This window comes from Acomys minous (genome assembly GCF_964271855.1).
Source record: "Acomys minous genome assembly, chromosome: 19".
NCBI classification, from domain to species: Eukaryota; Metazoa; Chordata; class Mammalia; order Rodentia; family Muridae; genus Acomys; species Acomys minous.
Genome location: NC_140499.1, coordinates 63,358,989 through 63,372,258, shown reverse-complemented (window position 1 = coordinate 63,372,258; position 13,270 = coordinate 63,358,989). Strand labels below are relative to the sequence as shown.

Below are 13,270 nucleotides of genomic sequence, written 5' to 3'. Positions count from 1 at the left end.
CTGAATTTCTCAAATGAAGGTATGAATAGACACATTAAAAATGTGCAGCACCCTTAACTATGAGATACCACATCCAAGAATGGCAATTACCAAAAAAAAAAAAAAAAAGCCAAAAATCAACAGACTCTTGCCAGGATACAGAGAAAGGAAAGCTCATATTCTTTATTGGTAGGGATATAAATTACTACGGCTTATGTGGAATACAGAAAAGTCTGAAAGTAATGGTACTTTATAACCCTGCAGTCCTACTACTAGGCATATCCTCCTAGGAAATGAAATCAACATGTTTTTTTAAAAAACTTGAACTCCAAAGTTTATTGCAGCCTTATTTACAATTAATGGATAAAGGACACGGGGTACATATCCACAGCGGGGTCATATTTGGTCATAACAAAGAACAGAAGTACTTCATTTCCGACAATATGGATGGAAATGGAGACCATTGTGGTAAGTAAAGTGGGGAAGACAAATATCACACCGTCTGGCTTATATGTAGGCTCTAAAACACATGGTTTATGGAAGTTGAAAGCGGAATTGTGGTTATCAAAGGCTGGAAACAGTAGTAGGGACGGGGGTATATTTAATGGCACCATGGGGTAAGTAAATGAACAGCAATGCACAGCATGTCTCAGTGGGCTGGGAAAGAGGGTGTTGAATGCATTTGCCCTGAAGAAGAAATAAAACTTCTGAAGTGATACATAAACTAATAACCTTGATTTGATTTTTAGCCATTTTGTTTGCATAAAACAGAACATCGGGGTTTGTTTTGTTTTGTTTTGTTTTTGTTTTGTATTTTGTTATTTTTTGTTTGTTTGTTTTGTTTGTTTTTTTTTTTTTTACCTCATGAAGAGGCATATTACATGGTTATCAAAGTTTTTCAATTTAAAAATGTCTAAAAGTCAGCCTGGCATTTAAGGGCTTCCTTCACTAAGAGAAGAACCAGTTTCCAAAGCATACCATTAGCCTCCTATTCCCCCTCTGCAGCGTGACTTCACTGTCATTCCCCTGTGACCTCCCAGAAGAACCAGAAAGACCTCTACATCCACTCCAAATACTGAAAAGCTAAACTGGATTAGTGGACATGGTTGTTTCTGGCCCACGGCGTCTAGCACTTCCTCTTGATTTAGTGCATCACCTCTCAGGAAGCTTGATCCCCCCGTCCTACCAGCCACACCATAAGGGTGGACATTAGAGTCAGGCCAGCTGACATCACCGTCAGAGGGCAAGCATGGATACAATGTTAAGCCACGGATTTTTCACTCACAAAAGCTGGAATGAAGGCAGAGCAACTCCAAAACTCCACTTCCTTAAGGAAGGGCTCATTTTCTGTATAAAAACCCAGCTGACCATAGATCCCTCAATAGACCCAAGAGTCAGAGAGCTCCAGCATCTGAGGTAAGACTCCCCATCTAGAACTTTCTAGCAGCCACTCTGTGGTGTTTCTCTCGATTGGGAACTCTTGACAACCTAAAAGTTTATCTTCTCTTTATTTTCACTGCATATGTTTTCACTTACTTCTCTAATTGTAGCTGTAGGACTGAGGATCAGAAAAGGGGGGCTTCTGTGAAGAGCAGCAGAGTACATTGTGCTAACAGGAAGTCATGGATGAGATATCACAAGCAGGCCCTTCAGGGTCCTCTGATCTTATTGAGAATTTTCATCTTCGAAGACACTGCTCAAATGTATGCTCAAATCTTAAAGAATTTATAATCCCTCAATGAGTATAATACAGGGACATATTTCCTAACATATAGTAAGTAATCACTTTGATTACTGGAAATTGTAGAGTCAGATTCTTGCTAAGACGAGAGAGAGAGAGAGAGAGAGAGAGAGAGAGAGAGAGAGAGAGAGAGAGAGAGAGAGAGAGAACTTGGAAGCCGCTATGAGTGAGCCTCTATGAACAAGCAGCAATGCATTGAGAACTCACAGTAAACAAATGTATAGGAAAAGTGTGAATTGGGGCTCAGAGGTGAATCTTCCAGCCATAGGGGGAGATTCACAGAAAGCTTTCCTATGATATTTCTACTCCAGACTTTTTTACACTATTATTCTCTGAAATGATTGAAAACCTAGAAATTCACAGCAACCTTAAGAGCCAATTATTGGTTTGTGTTGTGTCCTGTTTATGGCCTATGCATTTACATAGGGTAAAAAAAAAATCAACATGGAGAAAGAAAACAAAGAAGGCCTCTACTTACACAAATGTGGGGAACAAAATAGCAAATTCCGAAGACCAGTGAAGAGGAAGCAGTTTTTAATGTATCATTCAGCAGAAAAAGTTGCCAGCAGAAAAAAAGGCAAAGATGTCCACAGTGCTGGACTGACACAGACAAGATCTCAAGATGTTTCTGACCTTTCTTCCTATAGGCCAGGTCTTCCTTCCTTTCCCAAATTCTTCCTTCTATTGGTTTAGGACACATAACTTTATCTATTAAATAATAATAACAATATATAACAAATACATTGTTAATTAAATAATGTTTATTATTAAATAATATTATTAAGTTAAAATAATAATAATTACTAAATAACAATAATTTGGAGCTTGAGGTTGGCCCCTCTTCTGGTTGTAGGCTTAATCACAGAGCAAACTGCCTATAACTGCCTAACTTCCAAACAATCCACAAACCACTACCAGGTAGGGGAGAAAGGGTTCTAATGTCTCCTGTGATCTCTAACTCTGATGAATGTGAACTCCGCCTTATACTGAAATTGACCATAACCATTTATTTCTTAACATAGATGATCAAGTCACTTTAATTCTTTATCTTAAAAATGAGTAAGGAATATAAAAGCAACCTATGGTTTTCATTCACCTCAGGGAAATATAAGAGCCTTTAATTTATAGGGGAAATGCAATGAGAAAAGACTGGACTCTACCAGTTCCCTCAGAACACTCAACCAGCTGTCTTGTGCCTAGGGCCAGCATGAGTTCCTACCAGCAAAAGCAGCCCTTTGTACCACCTCCTCAGCCTCAACAGCATCAAGTGAAGCAACCTTGTCAGCCTCCACCACAATTTGTGCCCATAACTACCACGGAGCCATGCCGCACAGATGTTCCACAACCAGGAAACACCAAGACTCCAGAGCCATGCAGCACCAAAGTGCCGGAGCCAGGCTACACTGTTGTCCTTGAGCCAGATTACACTACAATGCCTGGGCCGTGTTCTACCAACATCCCTGGGCCAGATTGTACCACAGTTGCTGGGCCATGCTCTACCAACATCCCTGGGCCGGATTATACCACAGTTCCTGGGCCATGCTCTACCAACATCACAGAGCCAGATTACACTACAATGCCTGGGCCATGCTCTACCAAGATCACTGGGCCAGATTACACTACAATGCCTGGGCCATGTTCTGCCAACATCCCCGACCCAGGTTGTGGCATGGTTCCTGAGCCATACTCTACCAATATCCCTGAGGCAAGCTCAGGGCCATGCTCTAGCAATGTTCAAGAGCCTGGCTATGTGAATGCCTCAGGGTCAATCCATACCAAGGTCCCTGATCAGGGCTACACCAAGGTACCCGACCAGGGATACTCCAAGGTACCAGAGCCAAGCCAGTCCAAAGTTCCTGAGGTGTACCCTACGACTGTCACTCCAGGAATAAGCCAGCAGAAGACAAAGCAGAAGTAAGACAGTCCATAGCCAGCCAGGTATTTGAAGAGCCAATGGCCAGCTGCCGAACGCCATTTTCCTGTCTGCATCTGTGTCTGCGTTGTCTGGAGACCATTGAGCAATACTCTGCCACACTCTCTATTTGTACCCTAAAAATGCATGCCATAATGTCTTCATCTACACCTTCTAAGGTTTCTTCAGAGCCTTTTAGTTAACCAGAAGGTCTTATGTGCATTGAATGCTTTCTGGTTCCCCTAAGCTCAGCTGAAGTGAAACTCTGGGATTTTCTATGGGAAAAAAGATACATTTTTCTGGCTTTGCCCCATTAAATGACCTGTAAATCCACCCTTGGCTCCGTGTGATACTTGCTGAATTGTTTCCCTTCCTTCGCCTCCCTTTGTGAGTCAAGACCGATATACTTACTGAAAACGGTTGGCATAGAATTGATCTCATTAGTATTAACCCAGTCACCGTCTACACCCAGGAGGCTGTGAAGACACATTGGAAGGCTCTTCTGGGAAAGTGTTTAGCTATTGTTTACTGACATTCACTCAAGCCAGTCACCTTGGAACACTAGTTTAAACAAGGCCCTTCTTCTGTTCTTGACTGAGCCCTACCTAATCATTTTCACTGCCCTAAACTACCTCTTAACCTCCGCAGTGAGGTCACTACCCGATGGACAGCTATACTCTCAGGTCTCAGTTTTCTTTGTTCTCATCTCTTTTTTGTCCTTTTAATTAACCCCAACACATACCAATATACTCTCTCAATATACAACTCTAAATTCTTTCATGATCATCTAAACAAATTCTACCTTCATTAACTCTGGCAATGCTCCTTTTGTCCAAACACACAACACATAAGAAGTCTTGCATCTGCGGACACAGGAGGAAAGGTTGCAGAGTGCTCACCTTGGAGAGGTCTGTTTTCTCTAGGGGTTATGATGTTCTGTGCTCTTTGCACATAAACATGCACACACTATGCACTTCTGCACAAGCCGCCTTCCCTTTTCATAGTCTATCTGTCCAGGAGTAATGCACAGGATATTTTAGCCAGTGACTAAAACAGAGGGTGAACTTTAAGCAATGACATAGAATCCATACTCCAGATGAGTGAATGAATTATATACCAAGTTAGGAAAGTGCAAGTCACTGAGCTGTGAAATCCCAGGAGAAAAACGGGGACTAGGACACCAAGCACAGACGTTCCATTGTTCCGCAAAAGAAGATAAATATGTTTTTGCCTCACATATAAAGTTCAGAATATTAGCCCCTTGCTATCTCTTACAGCACGATCTTGGTTTCAGAGATGACCAATAGGTGTGTCTGTGTGCAGAGGGCAGGGTAATGGAAAGAGCCATCTCCATCAGTAAACAAGACACAAATTTTAGAAAAACTGTGGCAGTCCCTAGGAAACCACCTGCATTTTTAGTAAGTCCCACAACATCAGAGTTATGAGTCAGATGACAGGCAGAAGCAGTGTGTTACACAAGTACTTCTAATGGGTTTCACAAGAGTTTCTGAGATACATGGAAACTCAAGGAGAAAACTCACTCCTCAACTGTCACGAGGCTGTGAGGAGTTGTTAGACCGGCAGAAGAGGATGTCCCTTGTACCCGGTAGGGTGCATGCTGAGGTGGCTTCACATCACCGCTGGCTTCAGTGATGGAAAAGTTTACAGATGAGTGCAAGGTGAATCAGTATTGAGTAAGGTAATTCTAAGTCCAGATACCCAGTGTGTGGTATGCAGATATTGGGAATGCAGAATAATGTATTTCTGTGGTTTCTATTGCTTAGAGCTGCCCTTTTTGAAGTATTATAATATGTTATATATTATTATATACTAACCATACATATGTATATAATAAAAGTTACCTGCTAAGATAATTTACAGTGTATACAGTTCTGTGGCATTGATTCAATCTGCAGTATACACCTTTGTTAAAAACACGTGCATGCCAACGAGCTTATGAAACATGAAAAATATCCCAATGCTAAATTTAGTAAGATACAAATGGTAGTTGTTCCTGGAAACTTTGGTTAATGTTCATTCTTGTCTGTCTTTCAGAATAATTCGTTGTGTGTGATGCTACATTGTATTTATTTTTATGACGTTTATTCTGATACTTAATATAATCCCATGAAGCCCTCAGTAAATAAAGGAAACACGTGTGCTCTGTCCTCCCACAAACCGTTCCTGGGTTCTTCAGTGCAGATTGCCTACAAGGAGCGCAAGGATGCTTCTGAAGAGTCCTTGTTGAAAGAGTCCCTGGTAGCGTCACTTTACACACACACACACACACACACACACACACACACACACACACACACACACACACACTTATTACCTATTACACTTTCTTTGTTTTCTGTGTATACGCAAGGGGATGCATGAGTGCCGTGCAGTGTGTGGAAGTCAAAGGACAACCCGCAGAAGTGGGTTCTCTTCTTCTACTGTGTGGGTCCCAGAGGTCAAACTCAAGTTGTAGGCCTTGGACGAGCTTCTATGCCCAATGAGCTTCTCCCTGGCATTCCTCAGCATCTCCATCCCAGCATTCTCTTATGGAACTGGGAACAGCCAACAGCCACTAAAGCTCCCAGCCCAAGAATTCTCAGTCTACCCAGCTGACCAGGCCATTTCTATAAAGCTCAGCCATTTCAATTGAAGTGTGACAATTCCTACAACTTAAGTAGTTGTGTTTCTCTGGATTCTTTTTTTTCTTTCTTTCTTTCTTTCCTTTTTTTTTTTAACGCGCATTGGTGTTTTGCCTGCATTTATGTCTGTGTGAGCATGTCAGATTCCCTGAAACTGGAGTTACAGACAGTTCTGGGCTGCCATGTGGGTGCTAGAGGAGTTGAACCCAGGTCCTCTGGAAGACTAGCCAGTGCTCTTAACCACTGAGCCATCTCTCCAGCCCCTTTGGATTCTTGCCTTCTCTGTCCTATTGACCCCATAATGCCCAGGGAAGATGTTTGCCCATCACTGGTCATTCTTTAGCCGGCCACTCCCTGATTTGTCTAGCAATGACAAACTGCAAACCAATAAAGGTACTTTCCAATCTCCATCCCACGCCACTTCTTGTGAAAACTGGGAAGGGCCCCACTCTGCCACATGGGCCGAGCTCTCCCCCAGAGGCCCCTCCGCCACTGTGCTGATGGCATTAAAAGTCTTCTCACAATCTCCTTACTCCAGAAGATAGTCTTTCCTTAGTGTCCCCTGAGAACCCTAAACCCAAAGCCTTTCAGACTTGTTCTTTTTCCCCAGGCTTTTCTTCTGAGATTGGCTGACTCTCTGTTGCTCCCACTGTTAGATTTGGACACCAAAGTGGTGCTTCAGCATGAAGAATCTTGAACTTTGTGCCATCTGTCACAACTTGGAAAATACCAGGTTGACACTTCAGATTGCAAGATTGCTATCTGGACTTCTTCTGCACATAAGTAAATGACATCTGGTTTTCCCCAGTGAATCAGATTGTTTTCTACATCTTTGTTTTCCTCTTTCTTCTGGGACCATAACCTCCATAGCTGATTTTTTTTAAGTCTATTCTTTGGCCCAGGTAAAACCTGAGATATTTTCGTTTCCAGTACATCAGTATTTCTGACTGAGAAAAGTCTCTAGGTGGATCTAGGTCAACCACTTTCTCAAACTAATCCCTAATTCAGCTTTTCCAGTTCCACCCCCCCCTCCCTGCCTGTGATGCATTATGCCCTAGAATTGATCTGCTACCTCATCTTCACCACCTTATATACTTGCAAAGACTCAGCCATCCAACATGAGCAATTGGTCAAATGTACCACAACCTGTAGCAAACTGCCTCCTCCTCCCACACTGTCCTCATCAAACTTATGACTCCTGAATTCTCTCCTAACTTAAAGCTCATAAAGGCTTTGCTGTCTAGCTCAGGGCTCCTCTGTTGACTCAGAGCGCAGCCTACTGTACAACAAATGGCCAGAGCCATCCAGTGTCGCATGAAGTGCTGAGAGGTTTATCCCCTGCTGAGTAATGGGGGTTGCGGTTGGTGACAGCATCTGCACTGCTCTCCTCTAACCAGCTCTGTCCTGTACTGTAAGGCCCTGGGGCTGACCCTTCCTGACCCTCACTCATGCCTCTCGCTAAGCCTAAATTATTTTTCAGTGGGAGTGACAAAGAGCCTGACAAAATAATTCTCTCTCTCTCTCTCTCTCTCTCTCTCTCTCTCTCTCTCTCTCTCTCTCTCTCTCTCTCTCTCTCTCTCTCCCTGCCCTCTCTGTCTCTCTCTGTGTGTCTGTGTGTCTGTGTGTCTGTCTGTCTCTCTCTGTTTCTGTCTCTCTCTGTCTCTCTCTGTCTCTGTCTCTCTCTCCCTCCCTCCCTCCCTCCCTCCCTCCCTCCCTCTCTCTCTCTCTCTCTCTCTCTCTCTCTCTCTCTCTCTCTCTCTCTCTCTCACACACACACACACACACACACACAAATACATTTAAGTTTTAAAAAAATGGCTGATCAGGGAAAGTTGCCTGAACCAAGCCTGACAAACCTGACAATTTGGATTTGATCCCTGGAACCTACATGGTAGATAAAAAGAACCAACTCCTGTAAGTTGTCCTTTGAGCTCTACATGAAACACCATGGCACGCATGTACACAGAATACAAAAGTAGTGTTTCCTATTTTTAACATTTATTTTTAATCTCTCTGTATGTGATGAGAGAGAGAGAGAGAGAGAGAGAGAGAGAGAGAGAGAGAGAGAGAGAGAGAGAGAGAGAAGTGTTCAATTGGTGTCAGCTGAGGCTAAAGAGAGCATTAAATCCCTTGGAGCCACAGTTGCCGGTGGTTGTCAGCTTCCTGGTATGAGTGCTGGGAAGCAACCACATGTGTTCTGGAAAAGCAGTAAATCTTTTAACCACTGACCCATCTCTCCAGCCCCCAAATTCTTTAAACCAACTTAATGGAGGAAGAATGTGTTTGGGCCATGATTTCAGAAGGTGTAGTGACCTCTTAATTTGCATTCTGCTTGCCTGTGAAACCAAGATCACCTGTATGGTTTTAGTCCTACCAGTCAGTGTAAGCCACTGCCCTAGACCGCTGTTTGCCAAGAAGGCCTGTGGGTGACACTTTCCTTCTCAAGGAAAGTCTTTCCAATACATATGCGTATTTTATTTAAGATTCCTTTTTATGCAACGCATTTTGACTATGTTTCTTTCTTACTCCAACTTCTCCCGCATCCTCCCCACCCCTACCCTCCCTAATCATTCTCTGTCTTCTTTGTTCTCTCTCCCTCCCTCCCTCCCTCCCTCCCTCCCTCTCCCTCTCCCTCTCTTTCCTCCCCCTCTCTCCCTCCCTCCCTCCCTCCCTCCCTCCCTCTCCCTCTCCCTCTCTTTCCCTCTCTTTCTCCAAAAACCAAAATGAAGTGAAAAATCAAAACAAACAAACAAAAAGCAAGAAGACAAAAATATGTCCAAACAAAACTAAGCCAGTAATCTTCCAGAGTAGGGTCCCATACTCAAGGCACACATCCCGTTGCGCAGGGGTAATTGCTCAGTTTCTCTTTAATGGTGCTGCTGTCCAATATTTGTTGCCCCCTCACAGCTTTAAAGCAATAATGCTCCTTTTTTAATAACAAAACTGATGTAGGAGAAATGCAAAATAATTAAAGTGATATTTTTTCTGGTTTTTTTTTTTACTTTATTAATTTATTCTTGTTACATCTCAATGGTTATCCCATCCCTTGTATCCTCCCATTCTTCCCTCCCTCCCATTTTCCCCTTATTCCCCTCCCCTATGACTGTTCCTGAGGGGGATTACCTCCCCCTGTATATGTTCATAGGGTATCAAGTCTCTTCTTGGTAACCTGCTGTCCTTCCTCTGAGTGCCACCAGGTCTCCCCCTCCAGGGGACATGGTCAAAGGTGAGGCACCAGAGTATGTGAGAAAGTAATATCCCACTCTCCACTCTACTGTGGAGAATGTTCTGTCCATTGGCTAGATCTGGGTAGGGGTTTAAGGTTTACCGCCTGTATTGTCCTTGGCTGGTGCCTTAGTTTGAGCAGGACCCCTGGGCCCAAATCTGCCTATCATAATGTTCTACTTGTAGGCTTCTAGGACCCTCTGGATCCTTCTACTTTGCCATTCTCCCATGCTTCTCTCATCTAGAGTCCCACTAGAATGCCCTCCCCTCTGTCTCGGTTTCCTGGTAAGTGAAGGCTTTCGTGAGACATGCCCCTTGGGCTAATATGCAGATATAAGTGAGTATATACCATTTGAGTCTTTCTGCTTCTGGGTTAACTCACTCATTATGATCGTTTCTAGCTCAATCCATTTATCCACAAATTTCGGGAATTCCTTGTTTTTAATAGCTGAATAGTATTCCATAGTGTATATGTACCACAGTTTCTTTATCCATTCTTCTATTGAGGGACACTTAGGCTGTTTCCATGATCTGGCTATTATGAATAAGGCTGCTATGAACATGGTTGAGCAAATGTTCTTGTTGTGTGCTGGAGCATCTTCTGGGTGTATTCCAAGGAGTGGAATAGCTGGGTCTTGAGGAAGCTCTATTCCCATTTTTCTGAGATAGCACCAGATAGATTTCCAAAGTGGTTGTACTAGTTTGCATTCCCACCAGCAATGAAGGAGTGTTCCTCTCTCCCCACATCCTCGCCAGCATGTGGTGTCGCTTGAATTTTTTATCTTAGCCATTCTGATGGGTGTAAGATGGAATCTCAGAGTTGTTTTGATTTGCATTTCCCTGATGATTAAGGAGGTTGAGCATTTCTTTAAGTGTTTCTCAGCCATTTGATATTCCTGTGTTGAGAATTCTCTGTTTAGTTCCAAGCCCCATTTCTCAATTGGGTTATTTGGTTTGGTGGTATTTAATTTCTTGAGTTCTTTATATATTTTGGATATTAGACCTTTGTCAGATGTAGGGTTGGTGAAGATCTTTTCCCAGTTTGTAGGCTGTCGCTTTGTTCTCTTGACAGTGTCTCCTGCCTTACAGAAGCTTCTCAGCCTCATGAGGTCCCATTTATTAATTGTTGACATTAATGTCTGGGCTGTTGGTGTTCTGTTCAGGAAGTTGTCTCCTGTGCCAATATGTTCCAGGCTCTTCCCCACTTTTTCTTCTAAGTGACTTGGTGTCTCTGGTTTTATGTTGAGGTCTTTAATCCACTTGGATTTGAGTTTTGTACAAGGTGACAAATATGGGTCCAGTTGCATTTTTTTACACATAGACATCCAGTTAGACCAGCACCATTTGTTGAAGATGCTATCCCTTTTCCATCAAATGGATTTGGCTTCTTTGTCGAAAATCAAGTGACCATATGTGTGTGGATTCATATCTGAGTCTTCAATTTGATTCCACTGATCAATCAGCCTGTTGCTGTGCCAGTACCATGCTGTTTTAATTACTATTGCTTTATAGTACAGTTTGAGATCAGGTATGGAGACTCCTCTGGAGCACCTTTTATTGTACAAGATTGTTTTAGCTATTCTGGGTTTTTTGTTTTTCCATATGAAGTTCAGAATTGAACTTTCAATGTCTTTAAAAAATTGTGTAGGTATTTTGATAGGGATTGCATTGAATCTGTAGATTGCTTTTGGTAGGATGGCCATTTTTATTATGTTAATTCTCCCGATCCATGAGCAAGGAAGATCATTCCATCTTCTCATGTCATCTTTATAATATCACTTTAATTCTTTAAATTTCAAAACTCTAAAGAATTAAAGTGATATTATAAAGGATTTACTAATAGATTTGTAAAGCACACAAGTGGGATTTATCTAGCCTGACTCCAAAACATCCAAAATAAGTAATACCCTAACCAGGCCAGTTAGAGATGAGCAAAATTTAAGATTGACCAATCATTAGGCCCTGATTCCCATACCAAAAATACACCCCTAAAGGCCAGCTCATGGTAGGACAGTGTAGGGTCACATCATTACCAACTTTAGGTATTCCGTTAAGTCCCTTAGTCTCTTATCAGGAGAAACGTAATGCTGACAAGATGACTGTGGACAACAATCATTCAAAAGGTGACAGCACTGCCATACTTAAAGAAACCCTGGCAACATCACTGCTGCATAGTCTCCCATACACCTGGACAGCTACGCTTTCAGTTTCTTGTCTCTGTTTGGATTGTTTGAAGTGCAACGTAAGGCCAGGCCCAGAAGGAGATTTCAGGATGACAGTGTATGCAGAAGCCATAAGTAGAAGAAGCATATGAGCTATTTTCTGGTTGAGGCTTCCCTTTTGTTCATTAGCAGAGCTAGTCAGGTACTATTATTAAAGAAGTTTTTCCTTTATTGATCCCTAAGTGTGTGAAGTGACTTCTCACTGGGGAGAAGTATTACACCACCATAAATTCTCCACATAGCTATCAGGAGCTACTCACTCACATGCGCCTGGGAGAGAAAATCTGCACTTATATAATATCAACATAAATCACTAAGCAGCAGGGCTCACTGCTGCAAGCCACCTGCTCTTTCCTGGCTGAACCTTCGACAGCCTTGAAGGGGGTCTTACGGCATCCAGGCCACAGAAAAACCTGAGTACATTCTCTTTTCCAAACTGAACTGAGAGGCTCTTACATTTGAGTCTGTCTGTTTTTTTTTTTAAATTGAAACTGTATGCAAGAACCAAGAGAAAAATACATCACTTACCTTTCAGACTTCACTCAAAAAGCACATCTCCAGCCCGTCATTTTTCTTTCAGGATGTGATATCACTCTTTATGGCTGAAGAAACCTTCATCATATGCACAGAACAGCTTTTCTGCCTCTTGCATCATAGGTGGGCACTTGGCCTGGGTGCATGACTTGGTTGTAATGAACACATAAGCTATGCAAGCATTCTTTAGGGTATAGACCTGTCATTAAACTTAAAAAAATAAAGTCATGAGCATTTTCAAATCCTTAATAATACATTTATCATTCAATTTCTACATGGATCTGTTACATTAAAAAAATGAAAGCTGTATTTAAACACCTTTATAGCACCAGTTCTACTATGGGGTGAATGTAAAATGTCTCCACTGGCTCATGTGGTTGAGCACTGAGTCCCCAGCTGGTGGTGCTATTTTGGAAGGTTGTGGAGCCTTCGGGACCATGGAGGGCTTAGCAGAAATAAGTCAGTGGGAGTGAGCTTTAAAATGGATACTTACTCTGGTTCCACCTGAGCTATTTGGCGCCTACCTGGCCACAGTGTGAACAACCTTGAAGTTCTTGATCCTACAGAGCCAGGCCCGACCCTATCATGTTCCTGCCATTATGAACTATGTACGCCCAGTGAAACCAGGGATCAAAATAATTTTCCTCACATCAATTGCTTCTCCTATGTACTCTATCACAGCAATAAGAAAATCACTAAGGCAGTTTCTGACAACCATTTTTATATAACTATCAAATCCCAATAACTAATGTTCTTACTACTGAAACAAAGAACTAAATAATAATGAAGGAAAAAATATGTTTCACATTGCATGTGTTTTGTCAGGATAAGTTATGTTTGGTGACAGAAATCTCAAAATATCTGTCACTCTATACAAGACAATTTTACTTACATTTATACCAAAATCCACTGTGGAGCAAGGACTCTTCTTCCTCTATCCTGTTACTCATAACCCATGTCCTAATTTTCTTTCTATTGCTGTGATAAGCACTATGACAACACCCAACTTGTGGGG

General features: G+C 42.3%; 1 protein-coding gene across 1 annotated transcript; it reads left to right on the top strand.

Moving 5' to 3' along the window:
* Positions 1-2,927: 2,927 nt before the first annotated feature.
* On the top strand, positions 2,928-3,783 carry LOC311589928 (uncharacterized protein; the record flags this gene model as incomplete). The annotated part of the gene is made up of 1 exon (XM_084768663.1): positions 2,928-3,783. One exon carries the CDS (start codon positions 2,928-2,930, stop codon positions 3,636-3,638), a length of 711 nt encoding a protein of 236 aa, XP_084624789.1. The 3' UTR covers positions 3,639-3,783.
* Positions 3,784-13,270: the final 9,487 nt, after the last annotated feature.